The sequence below is a fragment of the Trichophyton benhamiae genome (assembly GCF_000151125.1).
Source record: "Trichophyton benhamiae CBS 112371 chromosome Unknown contig01989.5, whole genome shotgun sequence".
NCBI classification, from domain to species: Eukaryota; Fungi; Ascomycota; class Eurotiomycetes; order Onygenales; family Arthrodermataceae; genus Trichophyton; species Trichophyton benhamiae.
Window position 1 is genome coordinate 1022367 of NW_003315112.1, and position 14695 is coordinate 1037061.

Here is a 14695-nt window from a genome sequence, read left to right on the forward strand (position 1 = left end):
CTACCATTATTGATAATTCATAAGTTTTATAGAAGCCAGGGAGAAGACGGTATTGATTGACCGCAGAGAATGGCAAGAATGGGAATGTATGTGCGCAAAGAAATAAGTAGGTACTTGCAGTAGGGGGTATATAGTTAAACAGTAAACGCGGAACGAGAGACCGTACCATCACTGAAGAGTGATAGCATCCTCATCAATAACTCCAAAGAGCTCTCTTACGCCTTGCATTAATACCACGATCTCCTTTGATAGTTGAGCAGTAACGAGTGCTATTGAAAACCCCAATGTGAGTTATTAGGTTCTATCGATAGCGAGAAGGGAGGCTCAAAACATACCGTATGCATATAGAAGAGCATAGTCTTCATCCGTAGTCAATCGAGACGCCTGTTTATCATTCCTGAAATGATGGAGACGGGCCAAAAGACGATCTCGAGCATGTTCGGTGTCTGGAAGAACCTCGTTCAACGCATATCCCAGTTTCATCGAAGATGCCATAACTATTGCCACGTTAGATTTCTCAATTATCGGCTAGAAAATAGTTCGACATAAACGGGACGATGAAAATACCTGATAACAAATGGCTTATTCTAGCAGACAATTGCATCCTTTCCCGTAAAGTGTATCTCAACATTGCCGCTTCACCTTCAGAAGCAGTGAGGTTCTTCATTATCTCAAGATTCATGGCCTGAAAAGCATCAAGCAGCCTTCTAGACCCGGAAACAAGAACTTTATATTCGGTATTTGGAAATGGTCTCTTCAACGAAAATTCTGACCTTGCTGACACCAAAAGCGAGTCCAGGTGGTTCAGGAAGAGCTGTAGCTTGATCCTTTCCTGCACGTCGAAATAAGGAGATGTCGGTCCTCCCTGAATCATGGTAGAGAGTGGGTCGCGTTTCCAGATGACGCTGAGACGAAGCCAAAATACGCTCAAGCCATCCTTAAGTTTCCGTTTTGCACTGGACGGCCAAATAATCCTGGTGATTATGATACCCCACAGGATACCGACAAATACAGCAACCACTCTGTGAAGAGTGATATCAGTAATCACAGGATCTTCGCCCCCTTCGTCCACGCCGTCGTCAGCGCCCTCTTTAGCTAATGCGTATGCATAGAGGACAACAAGGTTATAGGTAAGCATGATGAACCTCCCCATAGGGCCATTGCCTCGAGCTATCGTGATATAAGCAGTGCAAAAAGACATTACCCATCCAAATAGAGCAAGGAAGATAACATTCGCTTCTGCAACATACCAACTAGCAAGAGCGCAAATGGCTCCGATGCATGTACCAAGAAACCTAGCGTAGCCAGTGGTATTCGATGCCCCTATTGTCATTGAGCATACAAGCATGTAGGATACTAAACCCCACTCCCCTCTCCAGGCAGAGTATATGGGCCTAGTTTCGGGCATAAATGAGGGCAGCGCATAAATGGCAGCACCAGCACCGACTTTAATGGCGAACTTCGTGTCATCACGTCGAAAAACATGCAGTGCCTTCCAAACCCTGTACCTGAAAGTGGTTTTGGCGAAAGGGACGTCAATTGTTTTATCCTTTTTATTTTTGTCTTCCAGTGGGTCTACTGCGCACACAAAGTTAGTTGGTTGGAAAACCAGGCAGTGCATATAGGTGATATCAGAGGGGACAAACCAGAGTCAAGTGATCCTATATTTTCATCTTGCTCCCGATCCGAAGTCCACGGCATGATCCAACGCCATGTTCTTCCATTTGGGCGCTCATCAGCTTCTAATTGAAGTTGATCAAGAATGCTGAGGAATTCTTTAAGTTGCTCGCCAAACTCTAGGAGAGAGAAACTAAAATGACCACAGCTAGCCGCAACTTCTTCTAAGTCCGCCTCAACTCCAAGGGGCTTTCCTTTAGCAAGTATTAAATCCTTCTGGCTGTATATTATATTCAAAGCATCATTTCTAGCATGCCGGTATAGGTCAAGAGCCCGCTCAAGGCTTGTTCGGAACTTATTATTAACTGTAACTTTATAATCCGGAGCTGGGCCATAAGGGAGTTCTCCTAGAATTTCCTTTAGGGTATATGCCAAAGAGTTCTATAGTGTGCTATGGTTAGTCGCATTGCGTTCTAGCATTTAAGTACAAAGACAGGGTTCAATAAATACCATTGAAGGTCCAAGGTGAGTAATAAACCTTTCAAACATGTCTGCGGGGGCTTGAACAAACTCTGTAGGTGTATTTGCTGTTTGAGGACGTTCAGGAGAGCGTATTGTTGTAGTTCCAGACGATGGTGACTGGAGGCCATCTGAACGAATAGACATAAGTGGCCTGTCGAGGAGGCGGAGAGGAGATCCATTGTGTAGCAGTCGCAATGTGTCAAAGGTATTTATATCCTGTTGTGGCTGTTGGAATTGGTTCAGGATGTCGAATTGAAGGGCTGCGGCACTTCGAAGTCCGCCGATACTCTGGGATATGTCCTGGATGCAACGGACTAATTTTTTCTCAAGCAGGTATTCTGCCTCAGTTCCAGCAACATAGTGCTCAAACTTAGCTTCTTTAAGAAGTTTTTCCATCTTCGAGTATGCAGCTTTGTTCTTGCATGATGCATCAAGAAAAGGCCGTTGTTCAAGGCTGCTCTCAAGCCCTGATGCTCCATATATAAAACTCTCCGTAATGATCTCCAGCATATCAGAGAGGGAGTCTGTCATATCAACCATATTTTGGCGTAGCTTCTTCTTTGCAGAGATGGGGAATACTATAAAACAGACCATCATTGTAGCCACAACGCCCATAACAACCATTTTGAAGACCTGGATTATTTTAGCAAAAGACAGGTCACCTCGCTGTACAGATCCCTCCTTCGTCATGACAGTGATGATTGCCAGAGAAGCAAGTGAGCATGCGACATTGACCAGTGGGTCACCTCGTCTCTGTTTTACCCATCCAATGAAGCCGAGGCCACCGCCGCAGAAGACGATCAAGATGATAACATGGCCGAGGGGAAGCATGTGGAGCCCTTCCTGAAAGATCACCGAAACACCCATACTGGTAATCGATATAAAGGCAGCATAGCAAAAGGCGATGAAAGCCAGTACGAATGCCTCCATCATGCTACCTTTTGTTCGGGCTGGGTGGAAATATACGGTGACTGTCGCAACAGTATGCTTCCCAGACTGGTCACCGAGAAATCGATAAAGCACTGGGACAAATGTCGCCATCGAACCCAATAAGTACGCGAGACTGCATTTCAAAATGCCTTTTCCTGTCTCTGACTGCATAAACGAACGCAACCTGCCAGCTGTCGCCGTTACCTGGCGCATCCAACCCGCACGCTCCGGGCCGTCATCTTCAGCGCGAGGGCTCCTCTGCAGCAGTGGAGTGTGTTCATCGTCCCCGTCATGTCCGGCTGATAGATTAGGGGTGCCGTGTACACGCTGGCCGGTGCTGGGAACAATATACGTAGCCTGTCGGAGCTATTGTAGATATAACGGTCAGCTAGCGAGCTCTTAGGCCTTAGCATTCATTTAGCACGAAACCCACATTGTGCCGACAAGGCCGGTTATTAGGCGTACAGGTCTGCGGCATGCTCAAGATCCAGGTCCATAGCCCCGGCAGCAGTCTGTCCTTTTTGTTTCTGTCGCTCTGGAGATCCAGTGGTGATGATGAAGATGTCGATGTTTTGAATGTTTTGATGTTTTGGAGGGCGGGAGCTGGAGCTCGAGCCCGACGCGAGTGATTACGTCATAGCTAGTTACCGGCTAGCCACTTTAACCCAACGTCAATTTCAACCTCATTTGTTCTTTGTCGTCCATTTGAAGGACATGTCCATACACAGGCCGTTCCCTCTCTATCGTGTGCATTGCTGCGGTTTGGTGCTAAGAGCCCGGTAGTAATCACGAACGGTCTCAGACATGCAGCCCTGTAAGGAATTTTCCAAGCCCGGAGTTCCAAGCCAGAACTAACGAAGGTCCACGGCCCAAGCAACAGGGATATCAAATTTGTCAGAAATGGACCGAGAAAATTTTCGGGAGATCTCCCCCTAGTTAGCGCAGGATGTCTTGCAAGCCAGACACCCAGCGCCAGTCGCGGTGTCGGTAGACGCCATGAGGTGGTAAAATAGGCGTATGGAGCATATTTTGGTTGCTATGTCCGTCTATATGGCCGTGATTATACCCAAGAGCCCCCCACAAGATGGATTCAGCGCGCCAAGGGTGGAGAACTGTTCTTGAGCCGAGGGCGAAGAGCTCATCAATTTCCTTCATGGCAACCGGCAACCAGCTCATAGGCCACAACTAACACCATACATTCTCCCTCCCGGACTCGGCATCTCTAAGGAGCTGTGGTCAAGGTCTATACCTCGTTCCATAGAAGGGAGCTTTGCCCGGCCTACGCGCGAATAGTACCCCTCCGTTTTTTCTTGGAAAGCCTAAAGAATATTGTTGAATCGCAGGGTATTATCCACGTCAGTATGCCTCGGAGGCCGGAGATGCAGAATTCGACGAGGGAAATCTCTTCTTCAGTAACCATGTCCACAGCTACTGGCAGCAAACGGAATCTGCCTTGCCTTTCAAATTAATACTGTTGCTGAAGAATCAACAATCGAGGGATTATTGCTGCACGTGGACTTGTGATAGACAAGGTCTATCATCAAGGGACCCTAGTCCCTCCATTGGCAGAATGGACCAGCTTGGGAACTATGGAAGTACATATGAGTATATATAGGTCTATCATATCCCGCACTCCTCGGAATGCAGCAGTGAGTTGGCTACCGCATTTTGAGTGTGCTGCCTTCCAGCATCAACCTACTCTATAACTTTTCCTTTTCGGATATCCCCAGACCAGCAGTTCTTCTACAGAATGGCTCCCAACCAACACTCCCGGCGTCGCCCGGGGCTCTTCTCCTGGCCACAGACAGCCGTTGCTGCCGCAGTTGCCATTGTCACCGTGATGGCAGTTTTGCCCCAGGCTCAAGCATCGGAGTCTGTCGGTGAACAGCAGCGCAGGGATATACCAGCCGGGAAGCGAAATGTCATCCTCATGGTTTCCGATGGAATGGGCCTTCAAAGTGTCGATATGGCTCGAGCCTTCCGAAAGTGGCAGACTGGCAACGAGCACGTCCTATACCTAGATGACCACCTGATCGGCCAGTCGCGTACCAGATCCTCCAATAGCCCGATCACCGACTCTGCAGCTGGTGCCACCGCATTTTCTTGTGGAAAGAAGACCTACAACGGTGCTATCGCTGTCCTGCCTGATCACACCCCTTGTGGTACCGTCCTGGAAGGTGCAAAGGCTGCCGGATATAAAACTGGTTTGGTTGCTACTACTAGAATCACCGATGCCACCCCTGCGGTCTTTGCTGCCCATGCCAACTCGCGCTCCTACGAGGATTTGATTGCAGAGCAGGAAATCGGAGAACACCACCCATTGGGCCGCCAACTTGACCTTCTTCTTGGAGGAGGGAGATGCCATTTCCTTCCAGGCAGCAACGGTGGCTGCCGTGACGACAACAAGGACATTATCAAGCTTGCCAAGTCCAAAGGCTTCTCATATGTTGGTGATCGTAGGGGATTTGACGGTTTGAAGGGAGGAGCTGCTGCCAAGCTCCCTCTACTTGGGCTCTTCGCTGATGATAACATCCCCTTTGAGATTGATCGCCGATATCAGAATAGCGTGTACCCTTCCCTTGAGGAGATGACGCGTACTGCGTTGAAAGCATTGAGCGATGCCACTCGTGATAGCAACCAAGGTTTCTTCATCATGATCGAAGGTTCCCGTATTGATCATGCCGGCCACGGAAATGATCCTGCTGCCCAAGTCCATGAGGTTGTTGCCTTTGATAGAGCCTTTGCCGCTGTCTTGGAATTTCTCGAGCAAGATTCTACACCCGGTATCCTGATCAGCACCTCGGACCACGAAACTGGTGGTTTGTCAGCTGGTAGAGCGCGCCCAAATATTCTCAACAACGCTTCCCACTCCGCTGAGTATCTGGGAGAAGCCCTCGAAAACCACGGTGGTGACCACGACGTTGCTCGTCAGCTTGTGGAGGAGGGTCTTGGAATTCACGATGCATCCGATCGTGAAATTGACTCTGTTGTTCGTAACGGAGAGGAGGGTTTTGCTGAATTGATCAGCCAGCGGGCCCAGGTTGGATGGTCGACTGGTGGCCACACTGGTAAGTCCCTTTCCAAGAATTTCTATTATTGTTTAATGTGATCAGCACACTAATATCTGGCAACGCCAGCTGTCAACGTTAATATCTATGCTTCTTCCCGCGAAGATGCCAGCGCTCTTGTAGGCACTCATGAAAATACGGAGATCGGAAACTTCCTAGCGAAATATCTCCGGGTAGATCTCAATGCTATCACAAAGCGCCTAGAGGGCATCAGGACCACACCACGCCGTAGAGCATTGTCAGACTCATCTTGGATGGGTAAACCACTATCTGCCGAGGACCTCGAGCTGAAGCACAGACACGGCAACTATACCACTAAGGCATAATTTCAAATTGGATTCCACAATCTCAGCTTTAATTAACAAATGGAGTATCCGGATACGGACTTCTCACTCCAAGTTTTCTTGTGTTCGATAGCTAGCCGGATAACTAGGTTGCAGACAACAATCGAAAAAGGATGGTGTCTACCTAATGATATCTGATTCTGTGATCCATTTTATGCGGCAACGGACGACTTCTTCAGTCTTCAATACGTGTATGTGTTTTAGTTTGCGTAAAACTAGTCAATGCAAACCACCAATCGGCAGTGTATGGTGCCGCACTCAGTGAACTAGTTATTAAAGTTGATATTCTCGCTCGTCGACCAAATTTGACGTCATAAGCCGCTTTGGATACAATCAATGGATGATACTTTCCTTCCATTTTACAAACATATAAATATCGATGCCGACTTTGCTGAAGCAAATAACCGGAGAACAGATAGCTCAAAGTTACTCGGTAGGGTCACAGGACTGTGAAAGAAGAAACATGTCGCCCTGGACGGGTTCGAAGCTCTTGGTTGGGCTTCCCAAGGGAACACCGCGCATCAAATATATCAATATGAGAGAATTGGAAAGCGCAATTAAGAGCCGTGCGTCAGAATGCTACGAAGATGGCTGCAAAGGCACCTTCCTTGTAGTGACGGCAATACCCTCTACTTTTATCACAGAAGCGGACGAGTTCTACGGTGATAGAAGCCCACGGTTCGCCATCAATATTGACGAAAGCCTTGCAGTCATCGAGACAATGCTTCCTAAGCCACACGAAATCCTGGCCCAGAACCTTGTCATTCACGTAGGGAGTGCCATAGACCAGATGGGGCTACGGAGGGTTTACAACCCCAGTGGCGCGGCAAACATGAACAGCCCAAACCGGGCAAATATAACGTCCACCAAGCAACCAGACGGGAGTTTCTTCATCGAAAGAGAACAATGGCCTACTCTAATAATCGAGATTGGATTATCTGAGAGTATAAGGAAGATGGCCATGGATGCTCATTGGTGGCTAGAGGCTGAAGGGTCTTGCACCCTGATTGTGATTACAGCAAAGATTGACAGGGAAAAGCCATTGATAACATTCCAGCGCTGGGAGCATCACCATCCGCCGCACCGCCCCATCACCCGTCGTTGTTATCCAAATAGCGCGGTGGTACAGGAGGTCCGTGCCGTCCATGAAAACGGCGTGACAAGAGTCACTGGCAACATAATACTACCTTTTGAAAAAATGTTGCGTCGATGCAAGGAGACCAAAAAAGAAAAAGACATCGTTATTGAGCGAGATGTATTAATAGACTTTGCCGAAGCAACGTGGAAAAGCCAGCAGTTTATGTAGAAAGACTGGCTACCCTGCTTTCTCTTGAATCTCAAATTGTTATCAAAAATATAACTGATGGCTTGTAAGCTGCCTTTTTAGCCGAGCCGTCCGGTAACTTTATTTTTTACGTAAAGGCAAAATTGCCGAGAGCTTTTCACGTGATTAAGAAATGGAGACCCAAATTTTAGGTTTATTCCCTGACTGAATTGAAGCTCCTGATTGGTGGAAGAATGAAATCACCTGATATCATTAATCACGTGCACACTATTCACCTGCGGCGCTAGTAAACTTAATTGTGACTGCCGTCGCCGCTGTCGAAGTTTTAAGACTGATTCCATTCGGTTCCCTCCTCCCACGCTACTCCGATCTGATAGTGTACATAACTGATTCAATGATTCCCTACGGCTCAGACTGAACACGCATTTGGCTTTTTGCACACCCAATATCACCTGCTGCGACTTCCAACAAGTTCACCCTCCCCAGAGTGTTTTGGGTATATCGGGAATTGTACTTGACAACCTTCTTGACGGCATTGAAAGTGACCACGTCAAGGGACAGCGGTGCGGCACTAATATACCACGATATCTTGTTGCTGCAGGGAGGAGTTGTGAGTGAGCCTGTGTAGGTGAAGATATCGTTCTTGTGCAAGCTATCAGCCACACTGGAGAAGTCCAGTTTTCTTATTTTGGTGACAGATCCGGGAGTTGATATCTTATGTAGATTCGCAAACACTTGGGTCAACAATGGGGTAGAACGTCCGTACGGCGATAGCTCCACCATAAACCCAACGACGGCGATGGATTTCTCCTTAACTACTAGTGGGTTAGTTGCCAATGCAATCTTGAGATTGAGGGAGTATATTTGTATTCGGTTCCTTACCCCTTTGGAAAACGAAATGAATCTCCATAGGTGAGTATTCCTCGTCAATTCGATGCTCACTTGGCGTGTGGAAATGAAATTGTACAAGGTTATACACCTTGCCTTTGACCGTGAGCTTTCCACTGGCAGGCACCTCGACCGTAGATCCAAGGTTCTCAAAGTCTGCCATTCTGGTGGTTGGAATATCTATTTTGACCGTGCCTTTGCGTGCATATCGGATGGTCTGGGAGTCGATGGCAATGGGGGACTGGGTAGAATCGTAGCCACACTGCCAGTTGGCAGTGGGATTGAGGCCGGTCCAGTGAAGCGGGCCACCTTCACCTGTATAATTGAAGGTAGATACCGGGACGTGTCCAGCACTGCTGGCGGAATAGGGCTCTAGGAAAGTCCGCCAGGAACAGGAAGCAGAGGCAGATGCAATCAAGGCAGCAAAAGCTGCAATCTGGCGAGATAGGATCATGGTCAGTTTGCAGCTTCGAGGTTAGTTAAGCGGTTGCCTTAGGAGGTACGAGCTGAGTCGCTAGGTGAAGAGGGAGACGCTCATATTTCTAGAGACGAGCCCCCCACATGGCTACATTTTGAGCCCTTGACTTATTTTTGGGTCTGCTGGATCTACCATGCAAACAGGTTGTTTGGTGATACTGAAAATGGCTAGTCCAATAGGCCTCGTTGAAGTGTGAATTGTGGCTGCCCAAGAAATTGAACAATCAGATCAGTGGATCTAGAGCAAGAGCTTAACTCAGTGCAACAGCGGAAACTATTAACTAAACTATGGTGACCAAAATGATGTTGATAGGCTGCAATCAATGCGAGCTAATTAGCATAAATGAATATGTTACTGGTGGTTTCATCACATACATGAAGAATCTAGCCACTAGATCTGTCGATGTTTCTCAAGTAACCAATAGCCAGTTTTATATGACATGACTGATTTAGAAACCGTCTAGACTATCCCCTGTATGGTAGCAGCAACTTTTGGGGGGAATATTAGTCTATCATGGTATATCTTTCATGGAAGGCCTATACGGAGTCTTCGTCCACCAGTTTCTTTGGAACTTAATCATCAAGAACATAGGTTGGTGATCTCCTCCATCTCTAGTTTAGAAACAGTACCCGTGCATATCCATCCTTCAGAATTAGACAAGCTGTCATAAGGTGTATAGCCCCCATTAAGAAACTCTGTAACGTTCATATATATGTTGATATACCCGTACGTCATAGGCCAAAAGTGCCAGCACACTGCTTTCCCCTAGCTACTCGGCCAAGAGGTTACCCTTCGGCAAGGGAGCCGGAATCTCAAGCCAGTATTGCGTTGAGAGTTAATCAAAACGTTTGATTAGAATATGAATACTTTTCCCACTTGTCGAGGCAAGGCAAAGGTGTGTGCGAAAGCTTGTTGCAAACATCTCGAGCTCGTCAACCTTGCCGATCTGGCCCCACCATGGTAGAAGAATAGGACAGAGGAAATATCTTTGTTGTGTTATGTTATTTGAAGAGTCCAAACTCACTTACTCCGTATCTGCAGGACGCTCACGATGTCAACGGCCCGCCTGGGGTTAATCCGTCAGTGTTGGAGTATCAAAATCTAATTGTGGCCCGACGCTTGGCAACAATAGCCGCTAAGCTTTTGCCGACAAGGTTAGGGCGGGTTAATAATCAAGCACGTGATATAAGCGCTCGGCAGGTGCGGCTAATTCTTGACCTCTCTCTGTTTGCAACCTTTCTCATCCTCCAAACGACCGGTGGGTTTACCTATCTCGGATACATGACGGCGGCACTTAAACGCCGCACGGACGAACCGGACGACCGTCTATTAGCACTCTCATCTTTGAGAACTTCGAGTCTCTCGCAGAGTGTGGTGATATCGAAAGCTTACCTCGACCGATCAGGCCACTGCCTTCGACGATGGAAATTTTGCCAAAAGGGCAGTGAATCACTGACCCGACATCAGAGGGGATGCCGACCAGGAAACTGGGAACCTCTAGCTCGAGTACCAGCTCTGGCATAGACTAGGACTGCCTTTGGGTGACCGTTACCCCAGGATATACTTTGTATAAGAAGAGATTGCAATCCAACCCTGCTCTATTATCTGTGCTATAATGGAATTCGCTGCATTGTCTTACTATCCAGGGAAATTCGATGTCTACAAACGATCTAATAGAAGCTCCCGTAGCGACGACTGTGATGCTTGCGGGATGGCAGGAAGGGGGTTTACCTGGAGCGAAGAGAAGTTCATAAGAGAGCCGAATACTTTATTAAACCGACCTACCCGGTTGGCACGAGAAGTAGCCCCCGCCTGGCACTCAAAGCGACAGAGACACAATATGCTAGCTGGCAGTTGGACTAGAATGGAAAATAGCTAGAGTATCTACCACCCGAGGCCAATGTTCAAATCGGCTCCGCGTCGGGCCTTCAGTCAAGGAACTTGGTGACCAGCCACGCAAGCCTGTGGGCAATAATTTTGAGGTTCCGGTTATGCCATCCAACCCGAAAGAAGGGCATCATTCTCCCGTTCCCTAACAGCTGCCCCCAAAGCAGGCAGTCATGTATATAATAGTACTGGGAAATGATCCGGCAGTTGATCCACTCCTCATCGAGGTAAGATGTGAACGGGTCGGTTCTATTAACCCTTCTATTAAATACATCATGAGCAAGACGTATAGTTGTCCAGTGAATCTTTCGCCTGATTTCATCAGAATGCACCTCCACTCGAATTGAGGGAGCACCTCGCAATCTACTATAGAATGGCAAAACTAGAATATCGTAGATGTACCAGCCACGGGAATTATATCCTCCATCTGGGTAAGGGACTAACCCATAGCAAGTATCCACCCAGCTTAACATCTTGCGTTTTCTGTACTTCAGTTGCTTCAAGACTTGACGGTTATGTAGATCGTAGCCAGCACAATTGACATATGTATCTTGCAGACTCAACTCCTTTCCCTTCTGCAGTCGAATGACTATAGGCGGGAGCAGTGAAGTATCGAGCAGTTCAAGCGTCCTGATAACATTCCTCCACCTCCAGAAAAATCCATTTTCGTCTTCTGGGTTAGATATATGGATTTCGATAGCGGCTAACTTGCAGAATGGAAAATGGTCGAAGCGGCGCTCTCTGCCTTTGGCCCAGCAATTGAGCGTCCACACCGGACCATCACAGAAGATACCCTTTCGCACGCGCCTCCGAAGGCGCAAAGCACCCCAGAATCGCTTCCCTGAATCTGGAGGGGGGGAGAGATCGATAACCATGCGTGTCTTGGAGAAGATGACGTCCGAGATCTCTTGGTACAGTCTGCTGCTGGCAAGGAGGATTCTGAGATCCATGTATTCCGACAGAGATGGAGTCAATTTGTCCCCGTGGTCTACAGGGAAGAAATCCAGCCAGATGAGTTCGCGGATCTCATAGGGCAGCCTAGAGAAGACTCCCAGGCCAGAAACCAAGGCCATAATTGACTGGCGAGTGGTCGCTTCTATCGCCGTGCATATTTGGTGTTCCTCAGTATCCATGCTTAGATCTGATAACTAGTAATTGGTGGAGCGTAGTATAGGAGTTACAAATTATCAATGATGGATAGGTCGAGAGATGTCATAGTTAAGTGAAAATGGTGAAGATGGCCATAATGATGCCACTTGGGGGGTTTATATGCCTACATGAAGATGATGTCATGATTTCATCCAGGCATCGCCAACTATACGTAACGAGGCAGTCTGGATGGCGAGAAGGCGAAGTGGTAGTATCAAATAGTTAGTGGTTTGCCTGTGTCGTGTGTGCGATAGCTGGCTAGTTACCCCTATCCCAACCAGCTTTGCACTCGTGGCTCATAGCTATTCCGTCAGCTAGTTAGTTCACAAACTACAACGCTGACGTTGCTTTAGCGCTGCGAGTCGTGGTAGCTTTCAACCCTGCAGCAAACAAACGTCTAATCGTCCTTAATTTGCCCCTTAAGATCGGGCTTATCCGCTCGAATGGCCCGGACTCCGGACCCGTCTCAGGCCCCCTGGACTCGCCAGCCAACGAGCAGGCAGTACGAAGGGCCCGTCGAGCCGTGTTGGGCGCTGTGGGAACAAAGAACCCTACCCCGAGCCCAGGGATGCTGGTTATACGAAGCAGAAGCATGGAGTTACGCCCCTCGCTGCCATGCACGCCATGTCAATCTGGAGTTACACCCTTAGATGCGAACGCAAGGCCCGACGAGGCTGGTCGACCGAGTTAGTTATGGTTACGTTCCACCGCGAGAGCAGCAAAGACTGACGGCGAGATGAAAGAGCTTTCGGGCGCTTCGCCGTTTCTCTGGGCCGGACGAGCTGCTCCCCCCCCCCTATAAATACCCTCATCTCTGCCCGCAGGGAACAAAGCAGATCAGTTAACTAACTATCGCCCTCGAGCTAGTTAACTGGTTGGCTGCCTGACTTGTACGCCCTGAGAAGCCCCCCTCTTGAGTAGAAGCCCGCTGTGCGTTCTGTCTACCGTTTGACCACCTATTCCTCCTCCTGCCAGCACCATGGACTCTGCTACTGCGCTCATATCCAAGCTGCAGACCCTCGCTTCGAGGCTCAGCAATGAGGAAGATCGTGATGCGCGAAAGGAGTGCTTGCAGATAAGCAAGGCCCTCACGGCGCAGCTCGAGGAGCCAGAGAATGTAGCCGTCGACATGATCTTTTCTGTATGTATTTGGTGCCCCTGGTATATATATATATGTGCCTTTGCGGAGTACTGACCCGTCATTTACAGCCCATGATTGCCGTCAGTGCTCGAATTGCAGTTGATTTGAACCTTTTTGCTCTCATTGCAAAGGAAGAGCCCGTCACTTCGGCTAAGCTCGCTGAGCTGTCTGGCGCAGAAGAGCTGTTGATAAGTATGGTTGTCTGGTGGCAGCTGTATCAATTGTGATTTCTGACCGTCACTCGTCCAGTACGCATTCTACGGCCTCTCTCTGCCATCCATTTTGTCGAAGAAGTGGCGCCAAAGACATGGAAGGCCACTCGTATCACCCACGCCATGGCTATCGAGGGAATAGCTGCCGGTCATCGAATGATGTTAGTTACTATATACTGTCGGACAAAAGTGACACCTCCCAGCTAATATAGCTATAGTTCGCGATTTGTCGTTATCTCAATGCAAAGTGCGCCGGCCTACCTGAAGAAGCATGGCTATGCCTGTCCAACCGATCCCAAAGATGGGTTAATGCAGTATGCCTTCAACTCCAAGTTGAGTGCTTTTGAGCAGGTGACGTCCGATCCAGCTTTACTCAAGGACTTCAACACCTTCATGGGCAGTACCATGGGTGCTAGGAGGTACTGGGTGGACTGGTACCCCGTCCAAGACCGAATTATCGATGGAGCATCTCCCGACAAGGCCCTACTTGTCGATGTTGGAGCTGGAAAGGGCCATGACTTGCTAGCATTCCAAGAAAAGTTCCCCAATGCAGGCCGGTTGGTTCTGGAAGATCTCGCAGCAGTTACTGAGACTCTGGACTCCTTGGATCCGGCAATTGAGAAAGTTCCGTACGACTTTTACACCGAACAGCCTGTTATTGGTAAGTTGCTACCCCAAGTCCCTCCTCCGTATAGAGTTATATAGTTATATGCAACGCTTGCGCCATCGTCTGCTAAACATTTGTTTAGGTGCCAGAGTCTACTTTTACCATCATATCCTCCACGACTGGTCGGACGCTTGCTGCCTTAAGATCCTCGAGAAGGTCGTCGCAGCTATGACCCCTGGATACTCGAAGCTGCTGCTCCATGAGATGCTTGTTCTTGACCAGGCAGCCCCTCTATTCCAGGCTGAGTTGGACATGACCATGATGGCCTTCAATGGAGGAATGGAGCGGACAAAGGATCAGTGGACTGCGCTGCTCGAGAAGGCTGGTCTCAAAGTAGTCCAGTTCTGGGACCCAGTTGACGAAGGTGGTGATGGCATCGTCGAAGCTATGAAGGCATAAGCGGCTCTCCCACATAGTTAGCTAGTTCGGCTAGTGTCAACAGCCTTTTAACAATACAGTTGCATTGAGCTTGCTGATATCCCAACTGTGTGGTGAAATATATAACAC

At 48.4% G+C, this 14695-nt stretch overlaps 6 protein-coding genes across 6 annotated transcripts; 3 read left to right on the forward strand and 3 right to left on the reverse strand.

Moving 5' to 3' along the window:
• Positions 1-168: 168 nt before the first annotated feature.
• ARB_05075 (uncharacterized protein) lies at positions 169-3822 on the reverse strand (the record flags this gene model as incomplete). The annotated part of the gene is made up of 7 exons (XM_003016736.1): positions 169-269; positions 336-497; positions 568-1575; positions 1647-2058; positions 2128-3406; positions 3535-3672; positions 3794-3822. The coding sequence occupies 7 exons, from the start codon at positions 3820-3822 to the stop codon at positions 169-171; spliced, it is 3129 nt and encodes a 1042-aa protein (XP_003016782.1).
• A 997-nt stretch (positions 3823-4819) lies between these two features.
• ARB_05076 (uncharacterized protein) lies at positions 4820-6463 on the forward strand (the record flags this gene model as incomplete). Its single annotated transcript, XM_003016737.1, has 2 exons — positions 4820-6137; positions 6207-6463. The coding sequence occupies 2 exons, from the start codon at positions 4820-4822 to the stop codon at positions 6461-6463; spliced, it is 1575 nt and encodes a 524-aa protein (XP_003016783.1).
• A 481-nt stretch (positions 6464-6944) lies between these two features.
• Positions 6945-7787, forward strand: ARB_05077 (uncharacterized protein; the record flags this gene model as incomplete). Its single annotated transcript, XM_003016738.1, has 1 exon — positions 6945-7787. The coding sequence occupies one exon, from the start codon at positions 6945-6947 to the stop codon at positions 7785-7787; it is 843 nt and encodes a 280-aa protein (XP_003016784.1).
• Positions 7788-8168: 381 nt separating this feature from the next.
• ARB_05078 (uncharacterized protein) lies at positions 8169-9108 on the reverse strand (the record flags this gene model as incomplete). The annotated part of the gene is made up of 2 exons (XM_003016739.1): positions 8169-8581; positions 8649-9108. 2 exons carry the CDS (start codon positions 9106-9108, stop codon positions 8169-8171), a joined length of 873 nt encoding a protein of 290 aa, XP_003016785.1.
• Positions 9109-11060: 1952 nt separating this feature from the next.
• Positions 11061-12152, reverse strand: ARB_05079 (uncharacterized protein; the record flags this gene model as incomplete). The annotated part of the gene is made up of 1 exon (XM_003016740.1): positions 11061-12152. The coding sequence occupies one exon, from the start codon at positions 12150-12152 to the stop codon at positions 11061-11063; it is 1092 nt and encodes a 363-aa protein (XP_003016786.1).
• Positions 12153-13147: 995 nt separating this feature from the next.
• Positions 13148-14587, forward strand: ARB_05080 (O-methyltransferase, putative; the record flags this gene model as incomplete). Its single annotated transcript, XM_003016741.1, has 5 exons — positions 13148-13309; positions 13378-13501; positions 13559-13682; positions 13740-14182; positions 14271-14587. 5 exons carry the CDS (start codon positions 13148-13150, stop codon positions 14585-14587), a joined length of 1170 nt encoding a protein of 389 aa, XP_003016787.1.
• Positions 14588-14695: the final 108 nt, after the last annotated feature.